This window comes from Pelodiscus sinensis, chromosome 1, assembly GCF_052426305.1.
Source record: "Pelodiscus sinensis isolate ZL-2025 chromosome 1, ASM5242630v1, whole genome shotgun sequence".
NCBI classification, from domain to species: domain Eukaryota; kingdom Metazoa; phylum Chordata; order Testudines; family Trionychidae; genus Pelodiscus; species Pelodiscus sinensis.
The window spans coordinates 317,593,824-317,613,421 of record NC_143052.1 but is presented as its reverse complement, the minus strand read 5'-3'; the positions used below and the strand labels follow the sequence as shown (position 1 = coordinate 317,613,421).

Here is a 19,598-nt window from a genome sequence, read left to right as displayed (position 1 = left end):
ACCTAGAGGTAGACAGGCAGACTATCTGAGGCAACATTTGGACTGCTTGTCTGGTAGGACTTTGCTGCTCCAGAAGTGAAGACTGTACAAGAAGAGCAAGTTAGAAAGAGGGAGCCCTTCACTTTGCGAAAAGAGAGGGAGACCACAGTGCAGACAATGTAAGAGGGGGAGGGGTGCCATAGGGTGACATCTAATATTCAGGAAGGTGTAGCTGCTATGAGTGGAGCCCTTTACACCTGCACTGCTTAGCACAAATTGACAATTTTACTGTTTAAAAGTTTCAGTGGCACAGTGAGGAAGCAGAAACAACAGCATGTGACTTCACTAGAAAACCACACATCATAAATGCAAATTAGTCAAAGCGAACTATTCAGGAATAGCTCATGGGTTGATGTGTTTGCATTAGCTGTATGAAGAGTGAAGATATAAGAAATCAAAAGTCTATTGGTGAGTTATGAGCAATTTAAGATTCTGTAAGATGAACACATCTTACAGGGTCTTAGGACCCCTGGCCTGTGTATATCTGGGTAACCCTAGGCATATCTAAACTGGAAAAATTAGACTTGAGAATATGGCTAAGATTTATTGTGGGAAATGCACAGTCTAAGGGCCTCAGCTGCTCCCAAGAGCAGTTCAGGTGCCTTTTACAATTGGCTCCTAATTGGGGAAATGGCTGTTGCCTAATTTGTTATAACACAGTTGCACACCCATTGAAAACTGAGGGCTGGATTTTAATTATATTGAAAAGAATTGTTCATTTGCAAGGAGTTTCTAGTCCACTCTTTTGTTTCATCTTTGGTTTGTGCCTGTGAGGAGCTGTGATTATGTGCTTTAATCTTTCAATTAAAAAACACCAAACTGGTGTGTCCTATTTTCTTTGAATTATTTTTTTCTGGGGACATTCCAGTCACAGTGTAGAATCACATTGATCTGATTCTATTAAGGGTGACATTAGAACAAAAGCACTTAGGCAGCTGCAGGCTACATTTTATGCGATTCAGAAGCACAGCGGATAGAATGCATGTAAATGCAAATAAGTTTCCACAAATTGCTCCACTACAGACAGCAGGACACATCTTTGAATATTGACAAAATGCACAGGCAACAAATAAGGGGCCAGTACGAGAGGTGACTTAAATTTGTCCTTTGGATAGTCTTGGTCCTGCATATGCCATCCTCCCTGCACTTTTCAGCACTGCCTGAAATACCATTATATATGCCAGACTAGAATGGCCATAAGGAACTATAAACATTGCCCATGAGGGATATGGCTTAACCGTATCTCAGTTGCACCATTTTTTCTCCAACCACACCCCTGTTCCAGAAAGGGCATAAGACACAGAACTCCTGAGTTGACACTATGTCACTATAGGATCCTTCTTGTCCAGGATTGATCCCCCCGCCACAAGTCAGCTTTTACTGCCAAAGTACCCCAGGATCTGGACCAGTGCTTTTTACCTAATCACATTTTCACAGACAGGTATTCTCTGATTTTATAGTTAGAAAATGTTTTAAAGAGCATACACATTCACTCTGAACTGCATGAAAAAAATGCTCCTAACGAGCCCAACCATTTGGTATTTTTGCAAAGCCAGACCAATGCCTTGAAGCTCATGTGAACCAAAACCAGTGTTTCAAACAGCAGTTACACCCCTCCTCATCTCTTGTGACAGACCCCCTGGGATTCAGGACCCCCAGTTCTATCTTTGCTATCCCAAGGACATCACTCAGTCAGGAACTTACCTTTGTTTAGTTTATAAGCCCTGATGTGTTTATAAGCAGAGGAAGTGGATGAAAAGAACTTTAATTACAATTCTCAGAGAGGTAGCTGTGTTAGTCTATAACTAAAAAAAACCTTAAAACACAACAATGGTCCTGTAGGATATTTGAGACTAACAAAAATATATAAATAGTATCATGAGCTTTTGTGGGCACAACCCACTTCTTCAAATGACTCGTGACACTATTTATATATTCTTGTTAGCCTCTAAGGTGCTAAAGGACCATTGCTGGTTTTTTTAAGTTTTTCCATTACAATGTATTTTGGGATCCACCAACTCTTTCCTCTTACACATTGCACTATGTTCACTAGATTTCTCAATGTGCCCAAATTAACTGTAATAACCTTGTTCTGCTGTCTTCTGTGAACTCATCCCTCATTATGTTGAATTCAAGTTGTTCAGAGTCACTGATACCAGACTTCCCCATTAGTCACATGTTTTCAGTAGCGACTTCTTTCTCAGGGTTAAACAGATGCAAAGGACAGCTGCTCTAATACATGACTGATAAGTTTTCCTCTATCACTTTGGGTTCCATTCATTATGGTTATAATAATATTACTTTGCATGTTAATAGGCATTTAGGTACAGATACTGACTAATTCATTCTCACATCTCCCCCTTTGAGTTGGATAAAGAGATATTTCGAAATAACGCTGTAGTGTAAACATACCCTGAGAGAAATGACACACTGGGCCAACCCCAGTTTTGGGGTTAAAACACTCAAATCGCTAAAGATATTCAGGAGATTAATTTGGCCTGCTGAGATGTACTGATTTTCAGACACTTCACATTCTTCAGCTATGCTCATACCTTATCATGACTGACTAAAAGATGTGTCAATTATGTTGTGAGCAAATCCTTTGCTCAAACTGCCTACTACTTATGTAATTTCAACTATTAGTGTTTTGCTATTCTCTGAAAGTACTATTCTGTTTTATTGCTTATTGGATTAATTTCCTCCTTGCTAATCTCATGAAAAAGTGGCCTGAAATTCTACCTTCCATTGTGTGGTGTATTTACATCACATATTAACATTCCTAGATTTCTTCTATGTCCACTTGTCTGCCTGAGCTCTGCTGTTACTGGTTTGACAAAATGTTTCTTTCCACATGTTTTTTTAATATCTATTTTTTCACCAACTAAAATACAAATATTGCACTACTGTAAACTGTAGAAAAATCTATAATGCAGCATAATAGTCTGTCCATATATTGTAGGGTTTTTTTTAAATAAACATTTCTCTGACATTCTACTTGATTTAACTCAGTGTAGTTTATGTAAAGGATATTAAAATGTCAAGATACAATGCATAAAATCAGTATACGTTTATGGAGACAAGAAGGAACTATTGTAGGAAATCTCTGACAAAATTAAGGTCCAAATGCTGCAGTCATGTCAATAGTGGGTAAATTATACATTGGGACAAATCATTGCTCTTGATATGTAAAGCTGCCAACTTGTGCAGGCTGGAATTCTAAGACTAACTTCTGATTACTTGTTTTATACAGAATTTAAATATTTAACTCTGGATTGTATTTGCATATAATAACATCCAAAAATGTAGCTCAATCAGCTCTCTAACAGCAAATTGAGTGTGTGGCTACGGAGCTGCTTCTGAAGCTGTTTTCTGGCCAGTTTGATTCTGAAAAATCTTGTTATTGTTCATGAAAAATATCCTCAGTAGATCACCACTTCACCAACCAGATATGACAGAATTCTGGGTCAGTGTTTTACAAAATGTTTTCTCTTGGGGCTAAATTGTGGCTACATTATTCATGCAATGAATGTTGCTGACATCCCTTGTGAAATCATTAGAGCCTCGATGAGGATACATTTAGTCTAATAGGGTTACTTTAGTGATTAAGACAAGGAGAGTTGGCACTTTGTTGATTACATTTGCTAATTCTTTGGAGTTCTAGGTGTAGTGATACATTTCACTCCTTTTAGGTCATGATACCATTGTCTGTGCTAGCTTATGGGAAGAACTGATCTTGCTTAAGGAAAATGTTTTATATTATCAAGGTGTTTGTTCTTGCTTAGTCTAAGTAGTCAAAGTGTATCCATGACCCACAACTTAACACACTATGACTAGCCAGTAGAGTCCACTGGCCTCTATTACACAACATATTATGCACAATAAATTTATTGAATGTCATGGAGTTGCACCAAGGTGAATTTAGAACTATATTTTAACAACATAATTAAAATAGAATTAAAGTATTTTAAATAATTTGTTCTTTTGAACCTTGTGTGGTCATTTACACCTGTGCAAATTGAATGCACTACCATATCAGAGGTACACTCACATTTTGCACAGGTGTAAATGACCACATAAAATACAGGAAGTCTCCAACTTACAAACAGGGTGGTTTGGAACTTGGAAGTTGGTTTGGAACTTGGAATGCATTCTCCCATAGGATAGTTAGGTTCCCAGGCTAGCCCACAAAAGCCTATTTAACCCATACTGTAGCTGAAATACTATATATTTACAATGAAAAATAGTAGAAATAGTTTTTCATTTAAGCTTGAATGATGGAGCTTGAGGAAAGGCAAGTTTAATTAGAGGCAGTTAAGGAGGTAGGTGGAGATTCTGAAGGGGACTTCTGGGCATCCCTTGGCTGATATCCTCCTTCATGAGCTCTGTTCCATCTTCGGCCACCAGCCTTGCCAGACCTATCTCCCAGCCACCCTCCTTCCCCCATCCCCTGCAGGCTGCACCCAGATGTTGTTCACCAGGAGCATAGGCCTGAGGACTCCGGAAAAGCAGGGGAGGAGGCGTCATGCAGCCATCAGCTGCAAAGAAGCACTGGTTTCACCTTCAATGCACTGTTCCTCTCCAGTCATTGGCTTCACAACCATCGTCTGCTCCTCTGGAGTCTTCTGGCCAGCGCTTGTGCTGCCCACCACCACGTGTGTCTCTCTGCCTGTTCTCCAAGGCTACAAGTGAGCTCTTGTTTGTATGGATGGATGTTTTTAAGCCAGATGTTTATAACTCAGGGATTGCCTGAACGCAGCCCGGTGACATCAGGTAACAGTCTGTCATAGATTACATCCATACACACAGTGATGAAAAATATATTCATTACAAATGTAAAGGAAAATTAATGTATAGGAAAACTTGAGTATTGAAATTTCTCTGGTAGTTTGCCATTCATTGATCTTTCTAGTCAAACAGGGCTTGTTCTCTAATAGTTATGTAAGAATGCAAATAATGAAGTCACAGGGAAACAAAATGGGCCATGTTGCAAAGGCTGGGGAAAAGCTGGGGATGATCGGCGAATATCCTGCTTCCTGTATTAAACATTAATGCAGAGATCCAAACATAACTAAAGTGCAGTTGTTCCTGGTTTGTGGTCAGGGAAAAATAATCATCTTCAGAACCAATAGATGGCATAAAGATGGCCCATGGCGAGTAGATTACAAGCCAGCACAGCCGCGCAGCGCGGTCTGCACATGCGCAGTGTGCCGAACCGCACAGCTGGCGAGCGGGACTTGCTGCCACTTGGCGAGTCCCTGATTATGGTCCTCACTGTAACATTCATTTTCCTCACAGAGACAGTATAGGACCAGAAGCTCAATAGAATGTGTCATAGCAACATGCCTTACCTTACCTGGTGCCTTCTATGATATATGGTTTTGTCTGCCAGGTTGCTTTAGCCCACAGAAACAGAAGCCACAAAGGACATTAGAATGTATACCTCTTCCCAGCAAACCACATTCCACCCATGTTGAAGATAAAGAACCTTGCCTTATGAGACCCAACATACCATCATTCATTTGCCTGAGGCAGAGACGAGGAAAGAAAAATCTCCCATAGCCAATATGAAGACACAGAGGGTATGTCTAGACTACATGGCTGTTTGGCGGCACAGCATGGTAGTCTGGACACTCCGCAGTCGACAATGGAAGCCTTTGTCGACCACTCCGGTAAACCTCATTCCACGAGGCATAAAGGAGCAGTCAGCAAAGGCTTCCATTGTCGATTGCGGAGCGTCCAGACTACTGCGCTGTGCCACCAAACAGCTGATGGGCACAGCACGGCAGCTATTTTGATGTAAATGAAGCGGCAATTATTTAAATTGCTGCTTCATTTTCCTATGTCTAGTAAACTCATCAACATGGCTCCATTGACGAAGACATGTAGTCAAGACATACCCAGACTCTGAACACGCTGGTGATATTATGGAGTAATTATATGAATTGTGTGGCATGGCTCCAGGTGTATAGTTTACTGAGATAACTGACATTACAATCTGACCCAAATGTGTTAATTTTTGTAACTGATTCCACAGAAAGACCAACTATTCAAACGTCCCTTTCACTGACTTCTTTTCCATTAAAATTAGAACTTTTCATAGAACAATAGCTTCACAGTTGTGAATTATAGCCCAGTGCATTGTTATGTAGCCAAAGAAACATCCCTATTACTGAAGTGTTGCTGGAAGTGGTTTAATTGCAAGTGTAGACAAGATCTGTATTCTTGTGTGTATATTAATTAATTCTGTTAGCATCCAATTAAACATTCGGGTTTATTTTCAGCTCACTTCCATTGCTGCTTAAGCTGATTCTCTAGCAATCTTAAAACATCATGTAGGAGAGGTACCCTATAATATCTATTATTTGTGTTACTCTAGTGCCTAGAAACCAGTCACCCTGCAGGACTCCACTCTGCTACGTGTAGTATACAAAGATTGAGCTTGCCCCAAAGACCTTACCACATAAAAGGAAAGTTATAGAAGAACTCCCTTGTTGTTATGGCAATTAGCCACTTTGGTTGTATATGGATGCTTCTGCTCTGATTTTCTGAAATTTCATCTCCTTTTTTTTGTGACTACTTGATTTCTTTAGGGCCTGATAGTGTGGCCCTTGGACATGCTAGTGAGCAGTTACATACTCAGTACCATTGAAGTTAGTCAGACAGTCATGAATTACTGATAGAAATGTAGCCGTGTTAGTCTGGTGCAGCTGAAGCAAAATACAGGACTTTGTAGCACTTTAAAGACTAACAAGATGGTTTATTAGATGATGAGCTTTCGTGGGCCAGACCCACTTTTTTTTTTATCTGAGGAAATGGGTCTGGCCCACGAAAGCTCATAATCTAATAAACCATCTTGTTAGTCTTTAAAGTGCTACATAGTCCTGAGTATGAATTACTGTTTACTGTTATAGGGGCAAGTTGCACAACTACTCCCCAACTACAGTAGTTTAAAACTATGGCTCCAGGTAGTATTCCCTGGCCCACCCTTATAGAGAACAATGTGCCATCCAGAACTTCAGTGAAGAGAAGAGTCACTCTGAGTCGAGTTCATTTGGAGGGTTTTCTTCTTCATGCTCCTCTGCTCTCTCTAGAAATTCGGGAGTGAGATCTAGGAATCTTTCATTGGATGCTGATCAAATTAATGAAGCTGAATTTAGTTTTAGCTCCTCAATTTTCTAAAAATAAAAGCCCCATAGAATTTTTCAGAATAAATTTCACAACATGGTTGCCAATCAGGATAGTAGGATTAAAATAATAAATTAAAATAGTGTAACCAGATCTCCGAATGAAAAATCCTGCAGCCACATACTAAAAGTTCCATAGCACTGTCAATATTCACCTCAGCAAACCACACACTTCGTCTCTCAATAGTCAAGCCCAGATCCTCTAGGGTAGGAGTTAGGCCCCTACAGAACTTTCAGGCTTTGGGCCTCTGTGGCTGATTCTGACTATTCCGTATTTGCCAGAGTCTATAATTTATTTTTGCATTATTATTAATGGTATTGCGGTCATGCCTACAGCCCCAGCCTTAGCCCCCACTGTACTAAGCACTGTATAGACACAGAATCAAAAGGGTGCTCATGAGCCAAATAACATAGGGTATGTCTACACTACCCCCCTAGTTCGAACTAGGGGGGTAATGTATGCATACCGAACTTGCTAATGAAGCCCGGGATTTGAATTTCCCGGGCTTCATTAGCATAAAGCCGGCTCCACCATTTTTAAAAGCCGGCTTGTTCGAACCCCGTGCCGCGCGGCTACACGTGGCATGGGCTAGATAGTTCAAACTATGTAGCCATTCCGATCTATCTGTACACCTCGTTCCACGAGGCGTACAGATAGTTCGGAATAACTACGTAGTTCGAACTATCTAGCCCATGCCGCGTGTAGCCGCGCGGCACGGGGTTCGAACAAGCCGGCTTTAAAAATGGCGGAGCCGGCTTTATGCTAATGAAGCCCGGGAAATTCAAATCCCGGGCTTCATTAGCAAGTTCGGTATGCATACATTACCCCCCTAGTTCGAACTAGGGGGGTAGTGTAGACATACCCATACTGTCTTTATTTTAGACGAACAGATTTATTTGGACATATGTTTTCGTGGGCAAAGACCCACATCTGATGAAGTGGGTCTTTGCCCACGAAAGTGTATGCCCAAATAAATGTTAGTTTGTGAGGTGCCACAAGACTCCTTGTTGTTTCTGCAGCTACAGACTAACATAGTTACCCCTCTGAATCTTTATTTTGTAATTTATTTTTAATTACATTGGTGAAATTCCTAATGTGACTCTATAAAGACTAAGAAAATGCTTGCAACTTTTAAAATATGCCAGTTACTTGCTGTTTGATGCACAAAGCTATTTTTAAAAAATTCCAGTATGTAATAGGTACTTTCCAGGCAGAAAAGAAAGAATCATCCCTGCTCCAAACAGCTAACAGTCTAAGCTTAGGTTGATGGACAAATAGACATTGAATTATAGATTCTTTACCATTCCTGCCAATCCTTTTTTGTGTGGCTATTCTTTCTGCTTCCAAATCAAATTTAATACAACAAAAATTGCTTTCCAGAAAAAAAAATCTTATATAACGCTGGTATGGGTCTGTCACCATGAAATAAAGAGATTAGAAGTCTATGTAGATCAGGGTCTTGCCTTGATCTGGCTCCAAGGCTCAGGGTTCCCATCTTCCTTTTTTTTTTTTTTTTTTTTTTTTTTGCTTCTCTCTTGTGTGTAGTTCCCAGCTGGCTTTTCTGTGGGTCAATGGCCCCAACCCAACTGTAGATGATCAAGGAAGTACAAAATGAAATAGATAAAATATCAGATCTAGGTATAACGTAGGTAACATTTTCAGGAATGCACATCCTGTTGTGGTTTATTGCTTAATTTGATTATTGCAAAAAGATACTGCTGTATTTAGGCATTTTGTTTTATAGACAAAACTCACTTGCACTGCCATACCTCCATTAACAACAAATGACTGCAAATACGATAAGAAGATTGTGAATCCATAGGGTGAAAGACATTCTGCCCTCTTGCTTAATTAGTGAGGGCTCAAGTGTTTCTCCAGTGTCATAGTAACAGGAATGGTCTCAGAGAAGATTTTGGGGCCTTATTGCAATAGAATGTGCAGAAAGAGGATTTAGGGGAGGCTAGAGGATTTAGGGGAGAAGGCCTCCTTACTAGCCCCTAAACTAGGCAAAGGACAAGCACACTGGCCCATATTCTCAAGATATTTAGGCACCTAATTCCCATTGAAATCCAAGGGGAGTTTGGCACTTAAATATCTTACACAAGCTGGGACAGTGCCTCCAAGCCTTCTTGAGGGAAGGTGACTACTAAACACCTTTCTAGAAGATAAGGCATGTAATGTAGTAAATAATGATGGTGAGAGACCAGCATTGCACAACATCTTGGCTGCGTCTAGACTGGAAAGTTTTTCCACAAAACCATGCGCTTTTGTGCAAAAACTTGCCAGCTGTCTACACTGGCCGCTTGATTTTGTGCAAAAGCACTGACGTCCTACTGTCCGAAATCAGTGCTTCTTGCACAAAATCTTTGACGTTCCCTTTTGGGCAAAAGCCCTTTTCCGGAAATGTTTTTGCGCAAGAGGGCCAGTGTAGACAGCTAAAAACTGTTTTGTGCAATAAAGCCCCGATGGCGAAAATGGCGATCGGGGCTTTCTTGCACAAATCCGCATCTAGATTGGTACGGATGCTTTTCCGCAAAAAGTGCTTTTGTGGAAAAGCGTCCATGCCAATCTAGATGCTCTTTTCCACAAATGCTTTTAACGGAAAAACTTTTCCGTTAAAAGCATTTGCGGAAAATCATGCCAGTCTAGACGTAGCCCTTCAGCAAAGGATTCAAATCAGTCTTGAGCTTAATTTAGTTAGAGCACAATGACACTCTCTGGTTCTGCTGGCAAAACAGACTATAAAGTTGACACCCTGTTGTAACTGTTACTTGTCACCTACAGAATCGAACAACAGTAGAACCTCAGAGTTACGGGCACAGTCTGGGAATGGAGATTATAACTGAAATATTCATACTACTGAACAAAACAATATGGTTGTTCTTTCCAAAATGTACAACTGAGCACAGACCAGTATAACTTTGAAAATTTACTAGACAGAAGAAAAATGCTGCTTTTAATCATCTTAATGCACATGAACAAGCACAGAAACAATTTCCTTGCCTTCTCATTTTCTTAAATTTTCCCCCTTTATTGTTTTAGTCCTAAACATTTTTCATGGTACTAGACTGTATTTTTTTTGGGGGGGGGTTGGGGTTTTTGTCCCTTCTGCTGCCTGATTGAACAGTTTCAGTTCCAAATAAGGTCTGGGGTTTGACTGGTAAGTTTGTAATTCTGGTGTTTGTAACTCTGAGATTCTACTGTATTTCTAATTGTTAGATAGCTAGAAATGGGCATATCTGCTGAAAGAATGTGAGTCTGAGAAGACAGCTGTCTGAAAGCAGCAGTCCTTTCCCTCCCTGAGAATCCTTTGGTGTACAGTGAAAGTCACTGTTAAGTTAATTTTTTCCCCCAACATTACTATGAGGTGGTTTATACTAGAATATTAGATCAGTTTAACTTCTTCAGACAGAGGTGTGAAGAATCCACACTTCTGAGTGGAGTGAGGTGACAGAACTAGCTACTGCCTCATGGGAGGGCGGATCACCTACTTTGGCACGGTAATCCCTTTGGTTGGCATAAGTAGTATCTACACTTACCTGCTACAACGGGTCTCCTGCAGTGGTGCCACTATAGTTTAAATGTAGACAAACTATTTAAAAGTGCCTCCACACTCATCTGTTCTGTCAATCTGTCCAGTCAAAGCAATATTCACTTCCTTACTTCCCAAAATACATTTTTACCATCTTTAACACCAGTTACCACTGCAAAACCAATACAGATATGGGAGAGTCTAATGTGGCTGCCCTGGCTCATCCACTTCTAATGGAGCAGTTAATTAAGTTTCCTGTGCATGTGCTTAGCTTTTCCTTCCCAGCTCCAATAAAGACAATGAGCTTCTGTGGGTGTAACTGAACACACATATTGAAAACAATGGTATTGAATAAGTGTAGCAGAGTTATCATCAGACCTGCAAAGTCTTTATTACTGGAGACAATGAGCAAACTAGAAAGAACATAACCTGAGTTCCTATTCCAGGATAGAATTTGTATGGATGGCAATTAGGAAATAATATATGTACTCATAATTGGCATAAAACCGACATGAAAAACTTTTATTATTAACAACAGCATCCCAGTAATGCCTAGAGACCCCAGATAAGATCAGAGACTCATTCAAATAGGAATTGTGCAAGTATGGAAACTACACCTCGCCTGAGGAACTTTCAATCTAAATAGATCAGCGGAAGTGAGGGAGAAAAGAAGCAATCTGATCCCTATTTTACAAATAAGGAACTGAGGCAGAGTCATTTAAGTAACTTAGTCTAAGTCACACAGGAACTTTGTAGCAAACCCAGGCATCAAACCCGGAAGGCCAGGAACAATGATTTAACCACATGCTCAGACTTCTTAGGTAGATTCACCATACTGAAAAAATGACCCCTCCCACGTCATTTATTTTAAACATAGATTTTGTTCAGTTCCATAAAATCTATGTGGGTTCTTGAAAGTCATGAGCTTCCAAAGGCTACTTCTACACTGTTCGTTTTTTGCAGAAAAGGAAATGCAAGTGAAGTGCTCATTAGCAAATCTTGCACTCTCATTTGCACATTCTCTTCCGATCCTTTTTGTGGAAGAGGTTTTTGAAAAAAAAAAACAAAAAACCCCACAGTGAATAGGAATAAGGGTTCTTGCGCAAAAGGTTTTTTTTTTTTCAAAAAATGGCCCCATTTACACTGCATTTTTTCCATAAAAACCTCTTCCGCATATGCAAATGAGAGCGTAAGATTTGCTAATGCACACTTCATTTGCATTTCCACTTCTGCAAAAAACGAATAGTGTAGACGTAGCCAAAAGGAAGCTTAAAAACCTGTTAAAAAGGGAAGAATCCTATGCACTGGGGTTATAATAGTGGAGATGTTTGCAACAAAGGGAGACAGTTTACATAGAAGCTGAAGTTAACCTATGGAATTCACTCTTGCAAGAAATAAGTCTGATCACAGACTTCTCCCCACTTGCAGCAAGAAATGCAAACTCATTTATTTGACTGAGCTGCTTGTGACAGATGCAATAATCACAAACAAAAAACCCACAAGCCAACTAAACATTTTCTCCTAAAAAAAAGAAAGAAACATTTTGCATACTGTGATAAGGATTAGCTTTTCCTGGTGAATTTAATAAATGCAGATATGAAAAATATATTTGTCAGACTGAATACTCAGACAGCATAGCAAAAAGGATTGAACGTCTTAGCTATCAAAAGTCTTGTAATAACAGATGTACAGTATAATAAAGTTCACAAGTGGGCTAACAGAAACGTTTCTCATGATTTCATGACTTTTTATGGTAATTCTTTCTTCTGAGCATCAGCCAATACACTTGAGTCACTCTTGAACTCTTCATTAAGGACAGGGTCAAGTGTTGCCTAAAATACATGTATTCAGAACTTGTCTCAGTTCTCTCATCCAACACAATGACCAGTGAATATTCAACAGTGAATCACTAGATTCTACTTCACTTTTTCACATATCTGAAGAAGATTAAAAACACTGAATGACAAAATATAGAATGTATTGTATCAGAAATTATACATAGTTCCTAGTGCAATGGGGAAATGCTGATAGGCACTTTTGCCTACAGCACTAAAATTCCCTGCTCAGTCAGTGGGACTATTCAACAAGCATTGTTTCTCATAGAATGATTACTTACCAGCATAAAGATCCTAGGTATGAAGCTTTAGATGGCAAGGTCATGAGGTATTTTTATATAGTATTAAGATGCTTCATTGTGTGGAAAATAAATATTACAAAATAAATATTACAGAACAGCTCTTAGTCTAACATGCTATCGCTTTCAATAACTTTCATCTCCGAGGTTGAAATTTCCCAATTTGGGGCCAGACTTTCTATTGCCCTCAGTTTTCATTAAGTACAGCAGAGTGAGGGGTGCTAGTGAGCTGGTTGTGGCTCCCTGATTCTCTGGTTCAGCTTTGGCCCTTGCCCCTGTAAGAGAATCCTAGATGCTGCTCTAATTAGTGTGGGCTAGTCATGGGCTTCATTGACCTTGGAATTTTTCTGATTTGTATGAGGAACAAGATCATTTCCCTGAATGACATTTCCTCAGAATGACAGAGCACAACGTGGCTTACATCTGTCTTTTAAGTATCACCCATTTTCAGCTGTGCCAAAGCACAGCTCAGCCACAGGCATCTTTGTATTAGCTTCAGTCAGAATAAAATGGGGCCCTAGGGTCCCTCTTCTGCAGTTAAATACACGCTTAACTTTATGCATGTGAGTAGTTCCATGGTGAAATACAACAGATACCTCTTACGCAGTCACAGTGCCGGATACTGCTGGGAGGAGGGCTATTTCTCCTTGTGCTGCAGCTTAGCTCCATTGTCACTAAGCTGTGCACCCAAAATGCAACAGTACGCTGATATTTGGCTGAAGTACCCTATGAAAGAAATTCATCCATTGCTTGCTGTAGCATTCCATGGAGCGCAAATGAGGCCTGCTGCTCACTGAAATCCACCATAACTGAGTACGGCTCCTTACTCTTCCGTAGAAGCATCTGGGATTTTTTTCCACATAGGATAGTTCTAGCTCCTTTATTTTATACTAAATAATCCTTTTTAAAGACTGATTCATCAGAGCCTGCTCAGTCAGTTGGATCAAAAAACTTTAAGGGACTCCATAATCTTTCCACATATAGAAGTGGCCAGATTCAGAGCTTAGTTAAATCTGGACAAACCTTACTAGCATCACTAAATTTCCTCTGGATTTTCAGAATTTGTACTAGAATGCTTAAATAGAAACTTTCACACGGGCAGGTATTACAAAGCATGTAGTTTTAAGTGATTTCTCTCGCACGGCACTTACACTTATGTAGTCACGTCCTCTGCAGTCAATCAACACATGTAGACTAGATATCAAGCCAGAAGTGTGTTGCAATGTGCATTAATGGCACCAAGGAAATGTTGGAAAGCTGAGATTGGTCAGCAAGCAAATGTGTTGACTGAGGTTAAGAAAACTAACATCCCTCTGCCCCTGTGGTTTTTGCACCTGAATCATATGAAAGAGAGATAAAGAAAGTTGGCTGCCTGCTCTGTCACTGTGACATCAGCTGTGCTGTCATCAAAAAGTTAATGTTTCTTCATTTACATTTTGGAATAAAGACACCTTAAAAGCATTACAGCAAATAACAAAACCACAGAGGAAGCCTAAAAATGACTCATGAAATCTGTTACCACACACACACCAGTCCAGGCCTATATAAGCTTTATAGCTGTGACCATCAGACAGACACAGAAGACCTCAGATTTTCCTTTTTCAGCAGTGACCATCTGATAACACCATGAAATACATCCTTCTCTGCATTACACCGTTCTTGCCTGGAATACTTGGTCTCCCAGTTTCGCTTAAACCAGAGCCATGGAGCACCAACAACCAGAAGCGTATAGAGGTATGTCATGAATGGGCTATCTGTCAGGCTGTTCACCTAACCCACAAATATACTGCTTTTCCATTGTAAGTCTACATCTTAATTATTATATTTCTTTCCAGAGAGCAGGTGACATTGTATTTTATTTCAGTGGTATGTAGTTGTTACAAGTCAGTTGACAAAAAATAGAAGGTATAAAGTAAAATTTTGAAAGCCCCCTATGTGAAATTGCAAAAGTGAATTAGGACCAGGTATTAAAGATATAAAATTACCCAAAGATGAGAGAGAGAGAGAGAGAGAGAGAGAGAGAGAGATCATGGCTATTTTTAGTAAAAGTCAGGAAAAGCTTCCATCAATTTTTCTTTTTTGCCCATGTCCTCTCTGTGACTTTTACAAAAATGTCCATGACAAAATCTTATCCTTAATATTATTTATAAATGACAGGGTGGTATGATTCTCATGACCACTAAGGATCTTTTATAATACCAGATGGGTAATGTAAAGGGACATTACAACGAATGTAAATTTACACCCATTTTAAGATCCCTTTACACTACCAAAATGGTGTACAAAAGGCACTGGTGTAAATGAGAAGTAGGAGCCTAAGTTCTTAGGCCTGAAAAGGTCCAGGCATAAGCAATTACTCAAATCCAGAACTAACTAACCCTTGCACAACACTCTTTTGTGTATTTCATAAAAGACAGAATAGAGCACTGCAGCATTTTGATATGAAGTAAGATTAAGTACAGAGTTCTCAAAGGAGAAAGGTAGTGACAATTTTAACACAAATCCACATTGTTATTTTAGAATCATAGAACACTAGAACTGGAAGGGACCCCGAGAGGTCATTGAGTCCAGTCCCCTGCCCTCACGGCAGGGCCCAGTACCATCTAGACCATCCCTGAGAGATGTCTATCTAACCTGCTCTTAAATATCTCCAGAGATGGAGATTCCACAACCTCCCTAGGCAATTTATTCCAGTGTCTAACCACCCTGACAGTTAGGAAGTTTTCCTAATGTCTAACCTAAACTTTCCTTGCTGCAGTTTAAGCCCATTGTGTCTTCTCCTAGTGTTCATTTATATTGGAAAAGTGGTCTCATATCTGTCTGAACTGTTTCCCTTTTATGACAGAGTACTGTGATTTTCTAGGGACCTAGTAATTTAAGTATAGTCAAGGATCTGGATCTTATACTTGCCGACAAATTGATTCTTTAAGGTATAAGAGAACACAACTGGAGATGAACCCTGAATCTAAAGTTTCTTTTTATTTTCAGGATTATCTGCACAGGTTCTTTCCATCTATTAATAAAGTAGGTGGTTGGGACTTAGAAGAGAAAATTAAAGAGATGCAGAAATTTTTCCACCTGACTGTAACAGGAAAATTAAATTCACAAACAGAAGAAATGATGGCACGGCCAAGGTGTGGAGTCCCCGATGTATTAGATTACAGCACATTTCCAGGAACTCCAAGATGGAGGAAGAATGTATTGACTTACAGGTTGGTTATATGCCACTTTTGTGCATTTTGTTTTGTTTTAATGCTGTCATATTATTCCATGCCTTAAATGACAATAATTTCTTTTCTTTTGCTGTTCAAAGGATTCTGAACTATACACCTGATCTGCCTCGTTCTATGGTGGTGAAAGCGATCAAAAAGGCATTTCAGGTGTGGAGTGATGTGACTCCACTGAGATTTCAAAACGTTGCCAGGGGAGAAGCGGATATCCTAATTCGTTTTGCACATGGTGGTGAGACTACTGCTATGTTTTTAAGAATCCATGAATTACATTTATTTTAAGTTGAAGCTATACTTTAAAAGCTTACATGTTTTCATACCCAAAGGCTGAAGAGAGAACAATTATTTTCATTCTGAGTTCATCCGATCTTTATCATGTCCTGCAGTTTTATATTTGTGTATCAGTTTAACTAATCAACCATCACAAAATCCCTTGGAAGTTCAAACTGTAAAATGAGGAAAATAGTGTCAACGTATATGTGATTGTAAAAGTACTCCTCTGCTAAGATCATTATTCCTATATATGAGCAAACAAGGAGTCTTCACACTAGTGAAAGGTTTAAACACCTTGGTCATATGCCTCAAAAACATTTTTTTTGCCTCATTAGAGACAAACACAAATACAACAGGGCTTCTTTCCACTGTAGTCCAACGCAAGGGGGACTATTTTGGATTACAGTTTTATTTTAGGCTTCCAAGAAGTCTGAAAGGGGGAGAATGTGTGTGTATATGCACACATGCACATACTTTAGTTCCTCTCTCACTACAACTACAGGGCACCCCTCTTTCACAAAAGCCTATGCAACTGAAGCACCGATTAGCATATTGTCATGCTTCATTTGCATAATTCATTAGAGGCCATTTTTGCGCAAGAGTCTTTGTGCAAAAAAGAGCCATCTACACAGCTCCTTTTTGCACAAAAACACCCTCTTGCGCAAGAGCTATTCTTTCTGAAAAAATTGAGAAGAATGGCTCTTGTGAAAGAGGGTGTTTTTGCCCAAAAAGGAGCTGTGTAGAGGGCTACTTTTTGTGCAAAAGCCTCTTGCGCAAAAATGTCCCCTGATTAATTATGCAAATGAAGCAGGGAAATATGCTAATCTGCACTTTGTTTGCATAGGCTTTTGTGCTAAAGAGATGCAGTGTAGACATACAAGTGTTAGTCCTCCTCTTAAATGCTGTTTACACTAGATTTTTATTTTGATAAAGCTATGTCCCTCGGTCGGCCGTGTGAAAAATCCTGACCCTTGAGAGTCATCTATACTAGCCAGTGTAGACTAGTGCTAGGTCAAGAGGAGACTTCTCCCATTGACCTAGCTACCCCTTCTTGGGGAGGTGATATACCTCCACCAAGGAGAGAACTCCTATTACTGTGGGCGCTACTTATGCTGAAGTGCTACAGTGGTGCAGCTGTAGCATTCTGAGTGTAGCCAAACCCTTAAAGATTCATCCCCAAACATCCAATAGTACAATAATGTTGTACTGTCTTCCTGGGTTATGAATTTTTGACAACTGTCTTGCAAATCCTTGAATTCCAGCAAGAAATTGTAGCCCTTCTTATAGGCAGAAGAGGAGAGTCAACCTTTTCCATCCAACCTCCAGCTGAAGATCCAGACACCTCAGCCACTCTTACGGGAGATTCTAACAGAAGACACATTAAATTAGTTTACCAAATGAGAGGCTCAGTTTTTCAAAGCAGTGGTTCCCTAAAATCATTCACTTGAAGTAGCACAGGTAGTGCAGGTAGCATAATCTATCCTTATTATTGCCCAATGCTGTCAATTCTAGGACCTTGCCTTCAGATGCTTATAACTTTGCAAAACTTAAGCCAGACATTTTCTCACTTGGTTTCAGCCTCAGGCTGAAATTTTGGAAAGTTTCAGAGAAGATGATTCAGCCATTACTGAGAAAATGCCCTCCATAAGACAGAAGTCCATGGGAAAAAATAGTTTGCAATCATGGAATTAAAAACTGGACCATAATGTGCACACACATGGGAGCTGAGTTCATTGAACAGGCAATCTTAAGTGTGACATTTCCTACCTTTTGAATGTTTGACTTTGCAACCTTAACATCATTTTAGTCTCATTTTAATATATTATTATCTACAATGAATAAAAGCAAATTCTAAACTTCAAGATATGTAACTGTATTTAAAATGAATCATTGTGTTAATTGATGACATATTAATTTCCTTTCCTATGCAGCACACGGTGACCAGTCTCCCTTTGATGGAAGGGGGGGAGTACTGGCTCATGCCTTTGCACCAAGCCCAGGGATAGGAGGAGATGCTCATTTTGATGAAGCTGAGAAATGGTCACAAAATCATATAGGTAAAATATTTCCTGTGCCCTTCACAACAAATTCAGCTCCTTCTACACAAAGCCCTGGCGTTTTCTTCCTATAACTGTTCGTCCCTCTCTCTTATATATAATGTAACATACTTACCTTTGCCTGCCATAGCATATATATAAGGTCTGTATTCTGTGGAGCTTAAATCACTTTACAAAAGTGGGAGAGCAATATTATCCTGGTGTTTTTGTAAGTTAGACACAACTTTAAGTGATTTGCCTATGGTCAAAAGGTGGGCCATTAACAAAAGGAGAGTCAGGAATAGATTGCAGGTTTCCTGACTTCCCATTCATGGCCTCTGAAAAATTCTTACTAAAACATGGGAGAGCAGATAAACTTAAATTAAACCTATAGGATTTCATCACAATGAAAAGATGTGAATTCTCCTGCTTGTGATTCTCTGTTCCATTGTATGTTAACAATTCCTTTCCTCTTTTTTATATATGAAAAATTTAGGAACAAATTTGTTCCTTGTTGCTGCTCATGAATTTGGCCATTCTTTGGGACTGGGTCATTCAAATGTTCAAGGTGCTCTGATGTACCCTATGTATCGCTACTGGGATCCAAACACCTTTGTCCTTCCAGATGACGACAGACAAGGAATTCAGCGATTATATGGTAATTTCAGTGTCAGATGTTAATTTTGATATAAAAAATACCAAAAAGGGACAGATTTTGTCATACTTTAAGTCCCTTACTCAGACAGCCAAACTGGTTTGAATGGTCTACTCTCTGAGCAAGGTACTACTCAGTGAGAGTACCTAAATTTAGATCAAGCCAACATGATATACTTTATCCCTTCCGCCTATTCTTTCTGGAGTCTAAGAGTAAGCTGTCCATATCGCAAAACCACCTAATGGAGTTATAGACCGGGACTGACAAAGGGTCCCCTACACACCAGTGCTTTGCAGAAATCAATGATGACATGCTGCTAACCTAACTGCCAGTGAGTAGTACCTTGCTCTACCAAAGAGGATATTGAAAGCAGTATGGCTGCTTGCTGAATGTGAGATTGTGTAATGTGGCTGTGTCTAGACTGGCCAGTTTTTCCGCAAAATCAGCTGCTTTTGCGGAAAAACTTGCTAGCTGTCTACACTGGCTGCTTGAATTTCTGCAAGAACACTGACGA

At 39.7% G+C, this 19,598-nt stretch overlaps 1 protein-coding gene across 3 annotated transcripts; it reads left to right on the top strand.

Moving 5' to 3' along the window:
- Positions 1 to 362: 362 nt before the first annotated feature.
- MMP7 (matrix metallopeptidase 7) lies at positions 363 to 19,125 on the top strand. 3 transcript variants are annotated; one of them, XM_089775652.1, is made up of 5 exons: positions 363 to 447; positions 14,499 to 14,624; positions 15,879 to 16,102; positions 16,204 to 16,352; positions 18,325 to 18,774. In XM_089775652.1, the coding sequence occupies exons 2-5, from the start codon at positions 14,517 to 14,519 to the stop codon at positions 18,522 to 18,524; spliced, it is 681 nt and encodes a 226-aa protein (XP_089631778.1). In that variant the 5' UTR covers positions 363 to 447; positions 14,499 to 14,516; the 3' UTR covers positions 18,525 to 18,774. The 3 variants fall into 3 exon arrangements, with proteins under 3 accessions (XP_089631778.1, XP_089631777.1, XP_089631779.1); XM_089775651.1 differs by having other exon boundaries at positions 369 to 447; positions 14,496 to 14,624; XM_089775653.1 differs by lacking the exon at positions 363 to 447 and adding an exon at positions 18,926 to 19,125 and having other exon boundaries at positions 14,312 to 14,624; positions 18,325 to 18,450.
- The last annotated feature ends 473 nt before the right edge of the window (positions 19,126 to 19,598 follow it).